We start from the raw sequence: 21,369 nt of genomic DNA on the forward strand, positions 1-21,369 counted from the left end.
GGTTTCGATACCCGTGGGGGCAGAGCACAGATAGCCCGTTGTGTAGCTTTGTGCTTAATTACAAACAAACAAACTAGCATTCGCACAAACTCGTAATTTAATACTAAAATACTATAGCTGCTTTTCTTAACCTTTGTGTAGTAGAAAGTTCAATTTGTGACTGTAAAGTTGTTGACCACGTCCAATAGAGGGAACTGAAATTGTTTGAGCATACATTGTTAAAGTTGAACTTTGTTCAAACTACGTGATAATCGCAACTGGGTTGAACTGTGCAGATTTAAAGGAAAGGGAGTCAGCGCGTTTCAGTTAATTTGTCCTGTGCATGTAGCCTCAGGACTCTAAAAGCACAAAAGGTAGATTTAATACGGTCGAAATGAAAAACTTTTATGTAGAGATTTAACGTAAACTTGAGGAAAATTTCTAGTGTACTATGCAAACCGCTAGTAAAACAGAAAAACAAAACAACAAAAAAATCTCCTGAAAAACAAGTTCTTGGTATACAATACTAACGTTTTTTTCCCCTAACATATAACCTGTTAGTTCAGGGTCACTTCCATACATGTAGAAACTCCGCTCAAATCATCTGCTTTTACTTTGTTTATTTTTTCCCTAAAAATTCGACAAAAAGTAAAGCTTCTGAAGCTAGAAAAACAAGATATAACTTAATATACCCGTAAAAAATAATTAATTAGCCATCAGAGCCAGATAAAATTAAAAGAAACGCAAGGGATACGCCAATAGAATGGCAAGGGCAACCATTTCGACCTACCTCTTTTTCTCCGGCTATGATTTAAGTAGATAAATTAATAGCGCCATTTTATACGTGTATGTATACACACACACACAATTTAAAAAATATTTTTATCTCTGTATATTTATAGTCTTTCTCTCTGGTCTTGAACCATCTTTCTCGGTTCTAAGGAAGGTTACTGTACACAAACTTCTTTATCTAACATCCTGCAATAAACAATTATAGTATTTTGGCACTTGTGAATGACGTTAAAATCATAAATAATATTCAACGTTAAACTGGTACACAATTAAAAATATTTTATTTAGGCCTATCTATGGCCTTCAAAAAGTTGACGACTCTACATGTTTCGACGTTACAACGACTCCTGAGGATGACTTAGAATGCTAAAATCCGGAGTTTGATTCTCCGCGGTGGACACAGCAGATAGCCCAATGTGGCTTTGCTTTAAAACAAACATACGCAAGCCACCTGGTGACCAGAAAATAGTTACGTTGTCACGATGCTACATGCTTGTAATACTATAGAAGTTTAATAGCCGCTTGTTTCCATTTCAGATATTTGGTCACGTGCCCACAAGATATAACACGGAAGATATATATATATATATCTGGGTGTGTGTGTCCAATCTCACGAATTGCCAGATAGCTAGAGAAAATGGGTTGTTTGCACGTTTAACCCATATATATATATATATATATATACACACACACACACACACTATTAAAGAAGTACAACATTAATATAATTGTACAGTATATCATTTATTAAAAACAGGGACCAGCCCTAAAAATACTACATGTTTCTGTGTTCTGAAGATTGTTTGCTTTATCCAGTCCAAGATTCTGGATATACGTTAAATAGGTTTGTTTGTAATTAAGCTCAAAGCTACACAATGGGCCATCTGTGCTCTGCCCACCACGGGTATCGAAACCCGGATTCTAACGTTGTAAGTCCGCAGACATACCGCTGTGCCACTGGGGGGGGGGCGTTAAATAGGAAACTAAGTAATTAACCATTGTAATAAGTTCAATTAAATGCATCCTTTATCAATATTCTCGAACTTCTGTAGTGTTAAAGCTCTGTCTTATACGTGGAGAACAGAAATATAGATTTTCTAAATAATAATAACTATAATTCTTTACAGAAATCAGATACATATTTTTTAGATGTGAACATGAGTCATTTTGTTTGTGAAGATCGTGTTTAATATCACTCTAATATAATGATGGAATTGTTAGAACACTATATATGATCCTTGTTCTCACTGTTTTTAAACTTATATCAGTATTTCATTAACGGTTCATATTGACGTTTATATTTGTCTGTAATAATTAATTGATTCTAGGCTTACTATTTTGTTAACACGAAACAATGTGTCAGTCTTCACACTACAAAATATAGAAAGAAGCACTTGTCCATTGACCTTCCCGCCTTCATATATTTGTATTTATTGATGTGATTATTTCTTCGAGCTTCAAGTAAATAAATACCATTGCAACAAGAATTAAAAGCCCGAAGTAGCATGCTATTAGCTATTCGTAAAAAAAAAAAAAAAAGACGTTCCATCATTTAGTCAGCAGTCTTGTGTGGATTCTCCCGCCTTTGTATTTCTTTTGTCTTCTTGAACAAGAACTCTTTGACAGAACTGGGCGGTACCATCTGTTCACTAGGTTATAAAAAGGGCTTAATCTACCAAGATATTCAGCTTTTATTTCTCTTTTTTGGCATAGAACAAAATAGTGGTAAAGAATTAATGAAGGTGTGCAGTCGAATAGACCAAAGAATGAATGAGTGCTGGGTGAACGTTCGCCACTAGTTGGCGTGCAAGGCGTGACCTGCATGATAGAAAAGTCGAAGTGTCAGATCATGAAGATAAAGTATGCTCGCAACAATAACTGTTTACCAAGAACTCGCCAAAAGAGAATCATTTGACGTAATTCTAGACTTTTATTAACAAGACTTCGGAACAAAAACTTGATATAAATAATGTCCATGAAGTGTAAAAAAGTATCTAAGAAATTTTAACTACATGTTCGTTTTCGTAAATAATCGATCCTATCTTAGAAGTACGGTGTTTATAACTTACATTGGTTTCTCGCTAATGATACAGAATCGAGCTAAAAAAAGGTTTTTAAAGTGAAAAAACAACAATATCAAATAGGTAATTTTTGTATACATAATTTATTTTGATTTAATATATGAAAAGTAAAGTGAAAATATAAAAATCCACATGCTTTGGCAGTACTCGAACGTATTGAAAAATGTGTCATTTTCGAAAGAAATAGCTCGCTATTTGTTTATTATTCTTTTCTTTTAACTAGAAAATCTCGAGTCGATCGTACAGAGATTCTCGTGTTTTGGTGGCAATTTTGGGGAAACCCACTAGACCAATTCTTCTTACCAAAAATTACACATGATTGGGCACAATTTCGTGCCTCGAAAAACCCAATATAATTCCTAAAATGTTGTCTTGGTGTTGAGGAAGAAGTCTTCCCAAAACAAGGTTACTTTTCCTAAGGACCATTCTACTCTGATCTTGATTTGCACTGGAAGAATAGATATGCACTTAGCATAAACAAAAATATATGATCAACTCTTTCTTTTAACTTTCGTTGGTTGAGGTCTGACCAGTCTTGTAAGATAAGTCTGTCAATCACTGAACGATCAAAGTTCTTAGATGATGAAAGTGGTTACCATGAAAAACAAATGAATTTTATTATCCCTCGTGCTTCGCAGTTTTTTTCTTGCCCTCTTTTGATTGGACTATAATGTTTTTGGACGACCTCTTTTCCTGATCGTTTTTACTTCAACAGAAATCCCATGGCGCCTGCAACCAGAACGTTTGCATTTCATGCGAACATTACACCTTCCAAAATTACAATTTAAACTGAGACTAGGGTAAACATGACTTTCGGATATTAGCCCAGAGTATATTCACTAGTTTAGTACTGGAAACTGGTCTTCTCTATTGTAAATTAATATACAGAAGGCAATACACTCGCCACATTTTGACAACACACGTTAGGAAGAACTCATTTTCAAATGAAGATTTCTTTGCAAAAAGTGAATTGATAAACACAAAAGTTGTGTTTTTCGAATACTCTAATACTAAAACTACCGTTGAAAGGTAGGCAATTTTAGTGCTCCTTGTCGTTTGGTGGATATTGTGATGACCAGAACAGCCACTAATTATTGTACGATCGATTCCTGATGTAAGGTTTAATAATGATATTACACTAAAAATACTGATTTTGTAAGATTTTGAGCTGATCAAGGTCTTATGGTTAGTTTGTTTTATTGTGGCTCCAAAGTTCCAGGGTTTACGTTCCGTTGTTGCAAAATCGTTTTAAGCACTTTGTGGCCATGAGTGCTGTAGAGTAGTTTACCTTCCCCTAATCTGTCAGTTCAAAATTATAGACTACTAGCGCAGATAGCCCCACAAAAAGAACTGACTTTGTTAGCATTGGAACGTGTTTGGCTTCTTTTGAGATTGAGTATTTGAGGGAGGGAAAGCTTTACTGGAACCTGTTAAACGCATTTTCGAATTATTTTAGAAACTTATTTTTTCTTCTCTTCTACAGGTGGAGTGAATTTACTGATGAAATTTTGTTTGGGTGACAGACTTAGTTCAGAACAGATCGAAGCATTGCAGTCGACAGCACTATTCATTAATTTGTCTACTTTTGATCCTAGCCTTAAGTAATTTGATACAACCAAGTCCTGTCAGTCGGCTGCATTTCGTAGGATCAGATTTCTTACGGATAAGAGGATTTGTATCTAGTGTGGTGTAGAATTTCTGCCTCTAACACGAGGTTATGTCTAAGGCTCGTGTCGATGATGAAGACATACTCTAGTTGATAAAGGTCGTTTGCTTGGAAGATTTATATATACAAGTTATAAATATCAGTAACTTAACTGTTGACCAACCAGAGAGAAAAGTAAAACTACACTAATTACCCCAAATGTTTTATGTAGACCATGGTTACCATAAATCGACTTCAACCTATTACTCCTTCCATGCACTCTAAGCAGTAACAAGAACTTGACACTTGCACAAACCGCTAATAAATCTTAAGAAATGCTTCGTACTGTATACTGACGTTTAATTGTAATTTTACTTAAAACACTATTATCATCGTACAGCTTGCGAGATTTTAAATAACCACACCTTTTACTTTTCACTATATGCTCACACATTAGAAAACTGAGGATTCTCTTGAATTGACTTGGACCACCATCCAAGGTCGACTGGCCAGTAGGCAACAGTCGTCGTGTCTGACAAGAGTTCATTTGATCTAAGAACATTATTTTCATCACTTTCAGTTATCAAGTTCCAGTATTATTGGTGATTATCAAGTACATGGAATATTTTAAAACGGTATACGTGATTTATTGTCTTGATTATTATATATTTTATGCCTAAAATAATAAGATTAACTTCCGATTTGTACACTTGTAGCATAATTTATTTTCCTTCTTGTATGACAGTAAAAAAAAACAAAAAAAACAACTTTTAAAAAGTGCAACTGTCATGCATAATTATCTTTTTTTTTATAGGCCCAGCAAGAGAAGAGGAAGATGCAGGCAGATCTTGAGGAGTTAAGACGAGAAAAAAACAATGAAGAGCAGAAAAATGACGTTCTCAGACAGGAACTTGACCAATGTCAATCTCTTTTGGAGGAGACAGAGTGGACTTTATGTCAGAAAACTGGCGAGATATCCTTGCTGAAGTCACAGTTAAAGGGATCACAAGGGGATCAAACAACTCGGGCAACAGAGTTGTTATCATTGAAAGCCCAATTGAAAGAGAAGCAATTGCAACTAACAGAAAAAAACCAGAAGATAGGCAACTTGCAAGAAGATTTGATGAAGAGTCGGGAGGAAGTGTGCCACGCCAAACAAGAAGTAGAACGAATGTTACAAAACATTCGTAGCCAAACGCAAAGTCCTTCGGAACCCCAGACGGCTTTACTTAATCACTTCAAGGAGGAAGTGGAGCGGCTCCGTTCAGAGTTAGCGATATCAAGGAAGCAGCTAGAAATAACAAGAGACAACATTGAAGAGGAAAGAATTCAGTGGTTGGAAGAGAAGGAAAAAGTAATAAAATATCAGAAACAGCTACAATTAAATTATGTTCAAATGTACAGAAGAAATCGAACCTTGGAGTCGGAATTAGAACATATGACTTTAGAGTTGGGAGGAGTAAAAGATTTTAATTCTTTGGCAGGAGAGTCTCAGTGCTGACACACAGTAGTTGTTACATGGTAAAGTCTATGGTATTTTCTATGCTTCACTAGCTAATTATTAGTTTTTCAATAACTTAAGGATTCCAATTTGCTCACTTGATAGGGAAAAACTGTCTTGAAATTCTCAGCTTATGTTTTGAACACTCCTCTGAGAATGGAGTTCCACTTTTGAAATATAATTTATAAATTCATTCTCTAAAACCAACCTTTGCATGACAATGCAAATTCATTGTTTTTATTTACGCCACTGAGATATCTTGGTTGCTCAAAGATGCGTTTTTAATAATACTTTTAGTTAGTGTGGGTCAACGTTTTTGTACGGAAACAGAAAAGCTAAGTGTCATTTTAAGATGGAAGATTAGTGACCAAAAACCAGTATACGACACAACTAGAAAGAAATCAGGATCACTTGTACTTTCTTTCACGTGATGGATCACATTATTTTATTCTTAAAATGAGCTAATTTATCGGCCATTTTGTTACTGACATGGCTGGTTCATCTCATATTAGTACACGTCATTTGTCAACTTACCGAGGTGGAGAAAAATGACGAGGTGGAGAAAAATGACGTATATAAATGGCCTTGGCCGACATGTTTGTCATCTGTCAATATACTTAAACGAATCCATTATTCAAAGTTCTGAACACAAACTATATATATTCACACTGTGTGTGTGTGTGTGTGTGTGATGGCGTGTTCTATGATTGTTAAGTATCTACTGTTTGTGCTATTTTAATTATATATATATATATAATTCTGTTCATCCTAAGAAACTGGAGTTTTACTCCAGAATTAAAAGTTGTCAGCGACCTTGGTGCTTTGTAGGTCTTGCAGCTCTCCACCAAATAGTAGTGTGCTATTTCTGAGGGTCGGAGTGCGATGAACTCAGTGTTGATAGCTTGTGCCAAAGGTATTAATTATTGTGGAACCTAGTAGTTCTGTACATATCGGCGCTTTTTTTACGAGTTATATAAAAATGTGCATGTTAATAGATGAGTAATTCTTTAAACAGTACTCGAGTTAAGACATATTTTGTCCTTTTAAAATTGAAAATATACAGTGTTCAAGTAAATGTAGGGCGGATATACAAGAAACCCCCATATTTAAAATGATAAAATAGTTAAACTGTCGAAGAAAGTGTTCAGTATGCTTTCCGTTAGTTTAAATCTGCATACCAGGCCTACTCCTAAATGGAGCTACTTTTAAGTATTGGTCAGGTATTTATTCAAATCGTCACTCTCGTATTTTTGGAAAAGAATAGCAAGTCTGGTATGCCAGAAAAGCCTTTTAGGTATGCAATATAATACGGTTTTAAAACATCCTGTATCTTATCCAAACTTTCCTGAATAAAAAAATTTGGATTATTAATGTACCATTTAGTAAAATTTTATTCCTATATAAAAACATAACCATTTTAAATATGAAGTGCTCTTTATAATCACTTAGTGTGTTTAAGGTTAATAAAGTCAAAGACAATGTTTACCCGTAAAAAACTAGCTACAGTCAAGACTGACTGACTTCTAAAATAATGTTTGCGGCACTTACACCTGCTATACATATTTAATTGTTTTGAAGGAACATAATTACCACATGGATTTCAATTAACAAAATGTCTTTCAGCCGGTGCCGGCTTTAAAGCATAAGTAAGGCAAGCGACTGTTTGGGGCCTAGCGATATTTCATACAAATAAAACTTCTATCATAGTTATTTAATCCCTTAAAATAATAGGCACCTAATTTGAATCTTAATTGTGAAAAAAAAAATTCTTTGCTTGTGTTAGCGTGATTACCTTGCTACTTTAGGCCTCGCGGTTGCTAAGGCCGACACGGATTATAATGATATTGGTTGGTACGAACATGATGTCCTCCACCCATTAGTCAGCACTACACATTAATTAATTTGAAGTAACATAATTATTTTTCCTTTCCTAACTAGATGACCTGCAACTGTTAGTCAGCACTAGTAAATTGCTTTTAATATATCATTACAATGCTATTTTAAACTAATATGATGTTATCTATCATTCAATTAATTGATTAGAATGAATAGTTGTCTCGACAAGATTTTATCCATTGTTCCATTTTGTGTCCTACATAAAGCAATAATGCAATTAAGACTTGGTTCACACGGTTGTAGGCAAAGCTGCCAGTGGGTACAAAAAAAGTGACACAAAATTTATAACATTTTACCGTATACTCAACCATTATAAGGAGAAGTTACTATTCGAAGAGCTTGCCCCTAGGAAATTGATTGATAAATGCCTGTAATGAAAGAAAGTCCAAGTAGATGGAGACACTTAAAGGTACACAGCTCTCAACCCATTTATATACACACACACACACCGTATAACACTTATTAGCAAGTTATCTTATGGATCCATGTATGTTTATACATTAAAATATTTAATCCTCTTTTGATAGCTAGTTAAGTCTTAATTTGTGTAGTTTGTTGTAAAAATGATTTACATATAGTGATGCAGTGACGTGTCGCCACAGACCCGTGTTCGCCAGTTTAACCTTTTTGGATCATGGAGAATTCTCGACTTTCAACGTGGCCAGGTTAGACTTATGATTACAATAAAGTGGCACATCCCCGTTTAAGAAACAATATTCCTGTAACTAGATTGCTAAACGGTGCGATGTCAAACAACACATAATTTTGAAAATGAAGAAAAACTCGTACCATAAGGGACTGAAATCATACCCCAAGCTAATCTGGAGAAACGACCTCGTCTACAAAGTGGATATTTAATTAAAATAGAACCCCCCAACTCAAAAAGCCACTGCGATAAAGCATAGGTCTACTTCCTGATAACGCTAATAAGATAATGAACAAGGATTTGAAGTTATCGAAAACTTTTAAGCTTCCACACCCACCTGGAAATGAAGTTATTTTTATAAAATAAAAAACTGGAGAAAAAACTCGAATTACTGCAATCCTATCCAACCAAATAGCTGTCAAGTCCCCCAGAAGTGCTCTAACCAAATATCTGTCAAGTCCCCCAGAAGAGCTCCAACCAAATATTTGTCAAGTCCCCCAGAAGTGCTCTAACCAAATATTTGTCAAGTCCCCCAGAAGAGCTCCAACCAAATATTTGTCAAGAATCCCCCCCCCCCGAAGTGCTCTAACCAAATATCTGTCAAGTCCCCCAGAAGAGCTCTATAGGCTTCTTCTGTGCATTTAATCTGCTTAGACGCAGTCTTGGAAGTCGACGTCATACACAGTGACGAGTCTATGAAAAATTGAAGATTTGTGGTCTAGGAAGTTTATTACAATAGAAACTGGGTGTCATATAACTGTTGCTAATCATGGTCATCACAATGAATACGATTAACGATAGAGGAAGTAGTTACAAAGGCAGCACGAAACCTGGATCGTCGTTGTTATAAAGTGCAATTAATACTCAATATTCATATACATTTATTTATTTACCTTCAAGTTATGAGTATTTCTCCAAACAAATACTCCAATATTTTACTTTTTCAGTATCTTCACGTACTTGTAAAATTTAAAACCCTGCTTTGCGCTAATGCACACACATTCACAGCTTCTAAATAAGTATATACAATAATATCTGTACAACATTAAAACTGAGACCTGACTTAATATAGAATATTTTTAAAGCTATTTTAATTCCTTTGCTATTAAAGAAGTATTGGAGTTTATGTAAAGGCACATCATTCTAATTTTAGCTGTAGATTTTGTTGTATTTGACGTGCAACACCGATAGGTTAACCTTATGTTTGGAAGTATACGTCACAACCCCCCTGAAAAGGGGATATTCGGAAAGGGTACTTCACAGAAGCTGAAAAACTCGAGCAATTCACAAAGTCTTCTTAGTATCAATTTTCAAGTTATCATTTAAACTGTACCAATAGTATCAAACACATACAAATCAGAAGCCTCCGTTTCTATGGTTTATATCTTTATTACATTTCTTCAGCATGGTATTATACATTTTAATAACAAAACAGTAAAAGTTCAGAACATTGTTGAAATCTCTCTCCTTCGACTAGATAAACCAAATATTTGTACAGGCATCAAACACTAACATGGAAACAACTTGTTTAAAATTTTTGTACCTTGAGACAATATGGAGAATAAATAATAACAAAAAAAAAACACATATACATATATATTTCCAGCTGCAACAAAGCTCTATTATACATCTTTCTTTCTAATAGTTATTTCTAAAGATGCCACAAGGTGGTACCACTATTCCACCCAAATCTACTATATCTTATTTGTCAGTTATCTTAGTTAGAAGCTTAACTACAACACACACATCATAAGTCAATCAATGCCACAGTATACTTGTCTGCAGAAACTGACAAGAACAAGTCCATTAACTGGAGAGGAGAAGAATAAGGGTTAATTAACCTCATGTTTGTTTCTTTAAGATAAAGATTAAATTCCGGTATTTTATATTATATAAAACAAGGAAAGGAAAGGTAAGTTCAGAGCCTCAAATATGGGTGGTTGGTGGGAAACTCCTCTAAGAAGATAATTCCAAGTCTGGAGAGACTTAACACTTTGTAGTCTCGAGTTTACACTCTCAACCTTCGCAAACTTAACAGACTATCAGTTTCCATTAATCAAAGCTATAAACCCATTTCACTTTCAAGTTGTTATTTTAACAGAAATTATGAGAAAAACATCTTTAGACCATAGTTCAACTGGTGGCAATCACAATTTTCTAGTCTTACAAGCACGAAAGTTAAGTTAGGAATGTTTTTCAATAATGAATATATAATACATTTCACACAATACAGAGTAAAGAAAACGTTTTCTACTTAGTTCCACCTCTTTCCAAATAACCTTCATCACAAGCGTTATTAAAACCGACCTCTTAACGTCTATGAACTCTAGCCTATTTAGCTCTCATAGCCGAAGTGTATTATTCCATTACAAGAATAATGGTTAGACAAATTCAGATGGAGAAGAGCTTACTGATGTACTCTGAATCTTTTACACTGGAGATTTCTTATCAATAGGGTATATTATCAGCATTTATCTTATTTTCAATTCTTCCAAACTATATCACAGCAACAAACTTACATTTAGCATATCTCCTTAGTCATTTAAACTGTGTTCATTAATGTACATTTTGTTTGAAATTACTTTTATTAAAATGGTAACTTATGCATGTCAGAAGTTATTAAATGGTCAGAGACTGAAATGGCAAAGTTCAGTTTTTCACTGATGGGATCGATGATACTCTAATAACTGAAAAAAAAAACCTGTCAGGCTGGGCTCTCACTAGAAATTTGTTTGTAATTAAGCACAAAGTTACACAATGGGCTATCTGTGCTCTGCCCAGCACGGGTATCGAAATCCGGATTCTAGCGTTGTAAGTCTGTAGACATACTCACTAGAAATAGTGACAATGACAGTAGATGTATACTTAGTAAGCAACATAAAAACATGACACTGAAATAATTATCTCGGCTAGAAGAGACAAGTTTAAGAAAGTAATAATGCACTAGGCTATTAAACACATTGACATTTCATTCCTTCCACCTTTAAATCTTCAGAGTTTTTCAGTGAAGCTCAACCTCATAATATGAACACAATAATGGAATTATTCTTAAAATTCTGAACAAATTCAAGATGTATAAGAAGTTAATGTAAGTTGTAGATTTTAGTAAATACATATATCTATTTTGAGTTCTCCTTCAGAGCTAGTAATTACAGTAATCAACAAGTTACTAATTTACTACAGCTGCAAAGCATGCACCAAATATGGTAGTAACAACAGGTATTGCAACAATAAAGCGTAGAGTGAAAATAATGATAGCAATTATTTCAAGTTTTTCTTTGACACTATTTATCTTACAATTCTTGGAGAAATGATATTTATTTCTTAAGGTAAAATACTATGAAAATTAACTCACATCCAAGTAGCTGTATTTGTGGAAAAGCCTGAAGTTGATATAAAGAGATAAGCTTCATATTTTTATTCTTAAGTCACAAAACGTCCTTTGCTGCAGTTAAATATAATAACAATTAAATGGTAAACTCAAGACAAAAAAAAAATGTTCCCCTGTCCTTTCTCCTTTCATAGCTTTGTTGCTAAAACATTATGATCCTTTCGAAAATACTCCTAAAAATAAGAAATCTTAAAAATTTCCACACACATATATATATATATATGCAAGTTGAAACATATCAATCTTGAAACTTTAGTTCACAAAAAATAAACTTCCCATGACATTCTTTCAAAGTCACCTAAAATAACCGATTAAAAAAAAACACTCAAAAAATCACATTTTAAAACAATACATGAGATGAGAGCATACAAGTACACTGAATCTTTGGTTTTGGGGGTAACAAGTATACTTATATATATATGGATGTGTTTATTTACATGTTAATTACGATGTTAAACTATTTACACCCAAATTAATGATCGCTATTGTAAAAAATCAATAAAGATTAAAACCCTATATTAAGTTACAGTAAAAAACATTGTTTTTATCTAGACCAGATGGAGTTAAAATAACTTCGAATATGGTGAATTTAAAACAAGAGGAAACACAGACATTTACCTATTTAAAGTCTTTACATTTATCTATTAACTATAAAACAAATCAGGTAGTTTGGATTGTGTGAATTACACATTAGCTAATCAGAAATAGTGGGTGTAGGATTGTAATCCACCAGGATCAATCCTGACAATATTCACTAGCATATCAAAGCATTTTCAAGGTCTTAAAGAGCTAGGTTAACACTTTTCTAGAGAGATGAATAAAGTTATCATAATTAAGAAAGAGTTCAAAAGATTAAGGTTTATTTATGATAATAAAGGCATTTCAAAGGACAAAAACAGATTTTGAACAAATAAAAGCAGATATGGCATCTAACACCATAAGAAAGATAAAAAAAAAGATTATTGAAAGGGTTAATGCAGTGAATTAGTTAATTTTAATTAGCAAAATACACAATGGTCATGGTAATATTTTTTGGACAGATTGGTTTTAGAATAATACTTTTTTTTTAAAGTTTACAACCTTGTCGAATTTGAACTGAAACAGATCGTGATAATACACAATGGGCCCAATTATTTATGCCATGATTTAAAACTTCTCCTGAAGTTTGGAATTACCTCTGTTCCCCAAAAGGAGGATAATATTCATTAGCTTGAAATTCTCATAATCTTCATCATACATCATACAAATATTCCAATAACTCAAGGCTAAAAAAAATTGCAGTGTGAACCTAAGTGTAATTACAGGTTTAAAGGGTTAAAACATTACTAAGACTCTAGCACAATTTACAAATAAGTACTAAGTGTATAATAATACATTAATAAAAAGATGGGACCTTCTAGTCCAATTTTTATGGCACATAAAGGTTATAGATATATATTAAACCAACCATGATTCTAAAGTCAATTGACATTATTTATAGCTTCTGAAACTTGTAGTATTAGTGGGTGAAAATAAACATTAAATAAATATACAATCTATGAATTAGTTTTTACAACAAATCTAGCAATGAAAGAGTGACATCGCTGGTACAAATTCGCATACTGTACATTACCAATAAATTATTATTATACATACTTCTCTTCATTCATGGTTGCATATATTGGATAAATACAACACTTTAAAGAAAATTCTAAGGATAGGGACACTGCTCTATCAAGCTCACAACTAAACATTATGCTGGGAAAGAGTAAGAATAACATTAATATTTCCATTTAAGTATTGTTTTAAATTCACACTGAGAGTTACAAGCATAAAATTCTAAAATTTTCAGACATCTAAATCACAATTCTACTTTTATTTCACCTCAAGCTGTTGGTCCATTGACCAGATATATCTACAGATATAAAGTATGTACTGTTTGTTCCACAGTGGAATAAATCATTTACTGTCACTGGGAATACACTGGATGATGTTATCTAACAAAAATGTAATTTATGCATTGCTTTCCCCTTTTCTTTACTTTCTGATATTTTAATTATACAAAGTTGTTCTCGTTCTTTGAACTTTGCACAAAGCTACTCGAGGGCCATCTGTGCCGTCTCTAATATTGAAGTGACAGACTAGAGGGAAGGCAGCTAGTCAACACCATCCACTGCCAACTCTTGGGCTACTCTAATTGAAGAGTGAGATTTGACTGTCATGGCCCTAAAATGCAGAGCATGTTCTTTATTTTAAGTTTTTGACATTAATGGAGTGCCAATTTAGAATCCACACCATCCACTGGGCCATGATTGTCCAATTATACAAAGATACTCAGTGTTGCAACATGAAACCTTCTATTAAAATACGATGTAGATGTCTGAAAAAAAAATACAAATTTTATAATTTCATATACACTGCTATCTTACAACTAAACTTAATAGTTTATAATTAAAACAGTGCATTTATGCATAAAATAATTATTCCTCAAACGACATATTATTGGGTGTATTTATGTTAAAGCAGTAACTCAGAAACTCGTAGGTCTGAGTTTAATAGCTGATCAAATATATTTTAGTTAACATTGTTAACACTTAGCTATTTTTTCACGTACAATTTATACTACTATTTCAAGTTAATAGAATTTGATTCTAAAATGACAAAATATTTACAATTTTCAGAAATAACCTGTTTTAATAAGGTGATATTATATGATATAGTTTTTTTTAGACAAATAACTAAATATTTCAGGAACAAAACCTAATAAACCATATTTGTCTGCTTCAGACAGTCATAATCCATTGAAAAATTTTTTTAAGACAAAAGAAAAATTATAAAACATATACACATACCTTACTTGGCACCTTCGTCAAGTGGTTAAATTCTTCGACAACAAGATCAAGTCCTAAAAACTATTACAAGACGTCTTATAAACATAATTTAAATGTCACAAATAGAATTACCAAAGTAATAAAGACTTGTATTTGATAATAATCAATGAAGTAAATATGATGACAACCAACTATTCCAATTCTGGTCTTTCTACTTATAACATGTATTTGTAATTTTTATTTGGCACAAAGAGAACACATAGCCCTTTTCATTCAAAAGAGATTTTTGAAAATACTATCCAAAACATGTTTCATGCTTAAAAGCCCCATGAAAGCTAGTACAAGTAATCTTCAGTATATTTTAAAAATGTTCCAAAATAAAGATTAAGTTAAAAGAAAGCAACCAAAAATGGAAATTCCTCCAATGAAATATATAATGAAAACAGACCATTTGACAATGGTAGTTTTGGACTCTGGCATATGCTTTACATAACCTTACTGATCTTCATAAGTATAAGCAGCTGACAATATTCACACTGTAGTTTCTCGAAAGATCTGCACAGGAGACCCAGGATACTTGACGTGAATGTAGCGAGTCACAGTTCCAGAGTCTGGACCTGGCGACATGGTCAGTCCAACTCTTGGAAGACCAAACCTTGACGTGTCCAACAACGGAACTTGTGAAGGCAGATGGTCATTTGACCTCTCATTTTCTGGAAACAAATAAGATATTGGGTCATAAGATGCCAAGTTCTCAATACTACCAGTATAATTACTGTAAATGCGAAACAACTGTAATTTACATTTCCAGTACTGTTTACACTATTACATCAGTTTATGAAATACAAAGATAGTAGATAAGTTATAATGTAGGCTGTAAATTATCTTGTGGTGATCTTTATCTCAGTATTCAGCCATCACATAAGGTAAGAATTACAGTAAGTTACTATGATTTAAGTCATAAATTACTACCATAATCCTGTAATAGTTTTGGTTTGTGTGCAGTTACATAAACTTAATAATTCTAGTTACTTGGCATAATCTAACTAGTCAAAAGAACTAGTGACAGATTTCATATTCATGCTAATTCTACAAGGTTACGTGCTACTAAGACAGTAGCTAAGTTGGATACAGATCTTAAATACCCACCAGTCTTCTGAAGTACCTCTGATCTCTATGCTGTATCATGTATGTGTAAGTAAGCACAATCTAGATTTTAAACAATCAAAGAATTTTGTGGAAACCTTGATTTCTATGTTTAAATTGTAGGCAATAGTTAGCATGTCTTAGATCATAAATAGCCTCCAAAAGTTGTTGAAAATGTTCATTAGTTTACGATATATAAGAGAAGGTTAGCATGATTTATATTACACATAATAACCAGAATATGGTGACACTAATCTCTGTGCTGGTCCATTAGTTTATGGTGTATGTAAGAGAAAGTTAATAATGATTTATATTGTAGATAATAACCAGAATTTGGTGATACCAATCTCTGTGTTGTTCCATTAAGTTTGTTTAGTAGATAAAAACTGACTGCTCATAATCTTGATTCATGATTAAAACATCAACAATGAAATATATTTCTCCCCACACTAATTATTAATTACACTGATTAAATTGACAGTTGCTACTCAAAACTCTTCAGTCTCTAATAAAAAAATTACTATCCGTGTTGAATAACTAACTGCCTTCCCTCTAGTCTTTCACTATTAAATTAAGAATGGCTACCTGGAAAGGAGATGAGTGCCACCAGGTAAATCTGCTTGAAAATAACCAGCATTTAAGGTGCCCCAATGGTCATAAGTGGCCTCAGGATAAAAAAAAATATTAAAAAAATGCATGGTTATAAACAATAGTAGGTCATAATGCATAAATCCTCAAATTTTGTAGGTAATAACTGATTTTAGAGTGTAAATGGATAATAAGTAGAAGTGATTAATCTATGGGGTGTAAGATCCTAAAAGGTTTGAGGTAAACAGCTGATCATAAAGCATATACAAGCATTATAAAACTTCTCTCTGTTCTCCTTAGGGTCACTATTATAAAACTTCTGTCTGTCTTCCTTAGGGTCACTGTTAAAACCCTTCTGTCTGTCTTCCTTGTGGTCACTATTAGAATGTTTCCGTCTGGCTTTCTTACAGTCACTATTAGAATGCTTCTGTCTGTCTTCCTTACGGTCACTATTAAAACGCTTTTGTCTGTCTTCCTTACAGTCACTATTAGAACGCTTCTGTCTGTCTTCCTTAAAGTCATTATTAGAATGCTTCTGTCTGTCTTTCTTATGGTCACTATTAGAACGCTTCTGTCTGTTATCCTTACAGTCACTATTAAAACGCTTTTGTCTGTCTTCCTTACGGTCACTATTAGAATGCTTCTGTCTGTCTTCCTTACAGTCACTATTAGAACACTTCTGTCTGTCTTCCTTACAGTCACTATTAGAACACTTCTTTCTGTCTTCCTTAGGGCCACTATTATAAAACTTCTGTCTGTCTTCCTTACAGTCACTTTAAGAACACTTCTGTCTGTCTTCCTTACAGTCACCTTTAGAACACTTCTGTCTGTCTTCCTTATGGTCACTTTTAGAACACTCCTGTCTGTCTTCCTTACAGTCACTTTTAAAACACTTCTGTCTGTCTTCCTTATGGTCACTTTTAGAACACTTCTGTCTGTCTTCCTTACGGTCACTTTTAGAACAAAGGAAGACAGACAGAAGAACAGTCACTATTAGAATGCTTCTGTCTGTCTTCCTTACAGTCACTTTTAGAACACTTCTGTCTGTCTTCCTTACAGTCACTTTTAGAACACTTCTGTCTGTCTTCCTTACAGTCACTTTTAGAACACTTCTGTCTGTCTTCCTTACAGTCACTATTGAATGCTTCTGTCTGTCTTCCTTACAGTCACTATTAGAATGCTTCTGTATGTCATCCTTGTGGTCACTATTAGAACACTTCTGTCTGTCTTCCTTACAGTCACTATTAGAACACTACTGTCTGTCTTCCTTACAGTCACTATTAGAATGCTTCTGTCTGTCTTCCTTACAATCACTATTAGAACATTTGTCTGTCTTCCTTACGGTCACTATTAGAACGTTTGTCTGTGTTCCTTATGGTCACTATTAGAACACTTCTGTTGGACTTCCTTAGGGTCACTATTAGAAAAATTGTCTGTCTTCCTTATAGGTCACTAAAAAAAAGAAGAAAAATAGTTATGGCTTTATAAGTAAATTTTGATGATATATAATCACACATTTGTTTCAATTGTACAAATATGCCATGCAGTATCCAAAGAAGTGATGTTACACGTGTATCAGTCTGGATGCTTTGTAGAATTGACAAGTATTATATTGTGGCTCATTCTAAAAATATAATGGGCTATAATAGGGCTTCAAAAGGTAAGGAAAGAGGTGAAACACATGAAAAAAATCAAAGACTGAAAAACTGCCTGATGTTAACTGAAATCTGAACAAGACAAAAAAAGAACAAAACATAGATGGTCTTCTGCCACACATACAAAATATAAACTTCAAAACAAACATAAAAGAAAAAAAAATTTTGAAACTTGAAACCTCCCATGCATCCATCAATAACACTACTAGCCACAAGTTGTAATTTGATGCACAAAGGCCATTTATAAAATCATATATATATGTATGTATGTATGTATATATATATATATATATATATATATATATATATATGATTTGCATTGTACAAACCACACAACTAGAAGTAAATCATGAATTTCAATAAAGCACAGGTTTACCTGTCTGACTGTAAGAGGTTTAGGTACAAAATCCTATTATTAAGTACATACAAAGGAGTGCAAAGAAACTTCACTATATGCAAACAAAATGATACTTTCTCTCTAAATAATAAACTACAACTGCAGAGAAAAATATGATAATTCTTATTAGTATTATTATTGTTATAAAACTAGCATCTTGGAATCTCAGAACATCACAATCAGGTGTTGGTAATATGGAGATATATGCATGACAGGTATCTTTGCTGTTCTGTACAGGGCGTCCCAGAAGTCTGGACCCATAGGAAAAAAATACCCAATTTATTCTTTATATATTTATTATTCAAATTACATGCCATTAACAGCCATACACATATCAGTTCTTGATATACCGTGCCAATATGGTATATTTTCTTTCCTGAAATATGTACAACTGACATTAGAAATGTGTTTGTTTAATTTTAAGAATACAATGTCTATTTTCTCTATGGGTCAAGACTTCTGGGACACCCTGTATAAAACATAATACCTACTAAGTTACCCAATTTTGCACTTTTGGATTTCTGTATATTTACACAGCTGAAAAGGCACTTGATAAACATCGATGAGGAAGAATGAATATGCTGTGAAGATCATTAGGGAGAGAGAGGCTAAACCAGGATCTTCTCTAGTTGTACTGTAAGAGCACTGAAATGGCTAGAGATTTAGATCAAAAGTAGGTGATTAGCATGGATTATTGTAAACACAGTATCCATATGGGTAGAAAAATAAAGTAAAAAGTGAGTGCTAACAGGTAAATCCAGCTTGTGCTAAAAAAATGAAATAAGTAATAGTTTAAAACATGAAACCCATGCACAAAACACACACACAAAAAGTATTTATGCACAGTGCAAGCATGTTAAACTTGGTATTTTTATCCTGTATAATAATAATAATAATAAAAAAAAAAATAATATTTTGTGTGAAGCATCAAAAAATAATCTTACAACTAGAGTACTTCATGCACTTCGACAACAAAGTCTTAAAATAACTTCTGTTCAGTTCAAAATGACAAGGTTTGTTTTCTGTTAGGCTTGTATTTCAAATAACATCCCTTTCTCAAAGTTGAAATACTAATTGTGATTAACTTAATAAATTGAACTTTATTTTTCATAGAAAAGTATTTACGCTGAAAAACAAACTCATACTTTTAAAATCTAATTTAGAAGACAGTCAGTAATGATGCTGTGAGAGGATTTCCTGATTCTGCTTTCTTATAGTATTTGTGTGCTAGCTTGTACAGTCTTTCTTTAAGTGGAGGGATGTTGCTTATTTTGTGTAAGTATTTGGTAAGGGTGTAACTTAGAAGTCTAAGGGCTAGTTTTACGACTCTTATTCTGTTGGATTTGCAGTTTGTTGAGAGTCTGTTTGACATGTTGTGACTTGGCATCTGTATGTTTTATATATTTTTAGGATAATTTCAGATAAGCATCCTTTATTTTGTACAGTAACAAGTCTTAAATGATTAATTTGTTTGCTAACTGATTCATGTAGCTTCCTTATGTGTTCTGTCCATGTAAACTTCCTGACGAAGATTATGCCAAGAAATTTGGCACTATTCTGTCTAATTTTAATTTAACTTCTTTCCATTTATTAAAATGTTTGTTTAGACTATGATGGAAGATTATGCCCTGTGTTTTGAGTGGATTTAGAAGGACCTGCCAATCTTTACACCATTTTATAATAGCATGTAATCATTTTTGACATTGTTCTGCAGCAAGTAATGGATTTCTGGAAACACTCCAGACACCAATGTTGTCAGAAATTGGGAGAAATAGATGTATGTTAATTCCAGAAAAATAATGTATAAGAGAAGTGACAGTGGCAGGACAGAGCCCTGCAGTACTCCTGCTGTGATATCAAAAGTTTTCGAGATAATTTACTGTGGCTGTACGTTCAGTTAAGAAGTCTGAGATCCACCTTGTTATTGTTTGGTTAATATTCATTGAGTTTATTCTGTATCTTATGGTATTATGTGATGCACTATCAAAAGCTTTTCCCATGTTGAGGCTTGGTTATTTTTAATAGATCTGCATACGGCTTCTGTAAGACATGTAAGGCGATCAATGGTTTGTCGCTTGTTTCTGAATGAGTTTTGTATAATTTCAAGGAGATTATTGGTTTCACAGTAGTAGAGGAGTCTTTGGGCTATGATTTTTTTCCATTAGTTTTCCTATACAACTAAGCAGACTAATAAGTCTAAAGTTTTCTGGGTTAGCTGTGATGTTAAGGTTTTTTTTAGAATAGCTGTTATTATTGCTTTTTTCCATGTGTTTGGAAAATATCCTGCTAACAGTGATAGGTTAAATGTGTTAATGAGGTTATTGGAGGCTTTCATTACAATTATATTTCAGATTCCATCTTGGTCATGAGTGGAAGTTTTGATTGTGAGGATGTTAATTTTTAGTGATCTAGCAGTTTAAAATGTTGTTGTAGTTTGAAAGGTTGCTATCATTGATGTTGGTGGCCAAGAAACTCAAGATATATAACTGAGGGTTATTTTCAACATGAACCATTAACTACTTGTTGGTTAGATGAATAGAAAGTTGGGGAAATAGTGTTACTGAAAGTTGTTTCGAAATAACTGTTAGGTCCTGATTCATACTTGCAAATTTGGATGCGTAGTTTTTACTGCATATAGCAATACCTTTAGTGTTTGCTGTAGCTGGCATAGAGTAAGATATGAATCCTAGTATGTTTATATTGGTGTGTTGTTTTGCTAATATTTCTGAAGTGATGATTATGTCTGTTTCGGCATCTCTGTTTAACTCAAGAACTTCGGATTTTATGGTACTTATTCTGCCTTGGATGACTGTGTTTAATGTTTTTTATGCACTCTGTGTTT

The 21,369-nt window shown here is 33.3% G+C and overlaps 2 protein-coding genes across 3 annotated transcripts in view; one reads left to right on the forward strand and one right to left on the reverse strand.

Moving 5' to 3' along the window:
* The window catches only part of LOC106459758 (leucine zipper putative tumor suppressor 2 homolog), a 48,655-nt gene extending 42,560 nt beyond the window's left edge, over nt 1-6,095 (forward strand). For both annotated transcript variants that reach the window (XM_022386307.1, XM_022386308.1), the window contains one exon: nt 5,312-6,095. In XM_022386307.1, the coding sequence (XP_022242015.1) occupies nt 5,312-5,998 (687 nt within the window). In that variant the 3' untranslated portion in view covers nt 5,999-6,095. The remainder of the gene's footprint in view (nt 1-5,311) is intronic.
* Nucleotides 6,096-9,905: 3,810 nt separating this feature from the next.
* LOC106459760 (type I inositol 1,4,5-trisphosphate 5-phosphatase-like) overlaps nt 9,906-21,369 on the reverse strand; it is a 104,881-nt gene continuing 93,417 nt past the window's right edge. The window contains exon 16 of the mRNA XM_013919414.2: nt 9,906-15,454. Coding sequence (XP_013774868.2) covers nt 15,273-15,454 — 182 coding nt within the window. The 3' untranslated portion in view covers nt 9,906-15,272. The remainder of the gene's footprint in view (nt 15,455-21,369) is intronic.

Source organism: Limulus polyphemus, unplaced genomic scaffold, assembly GCF_000517525.1.
Source record: "Limulus polyphemus unplaced genomic scaffold, Limulus_polyphemus-2.1.2 Scaffold657, whole genome shotgun sequence".
NCBI lineage: Eukaryota > Metazoa > Arthropoda > Merostomata > Xiphosura > Limulidae > Limulus > Limulus polyphemus.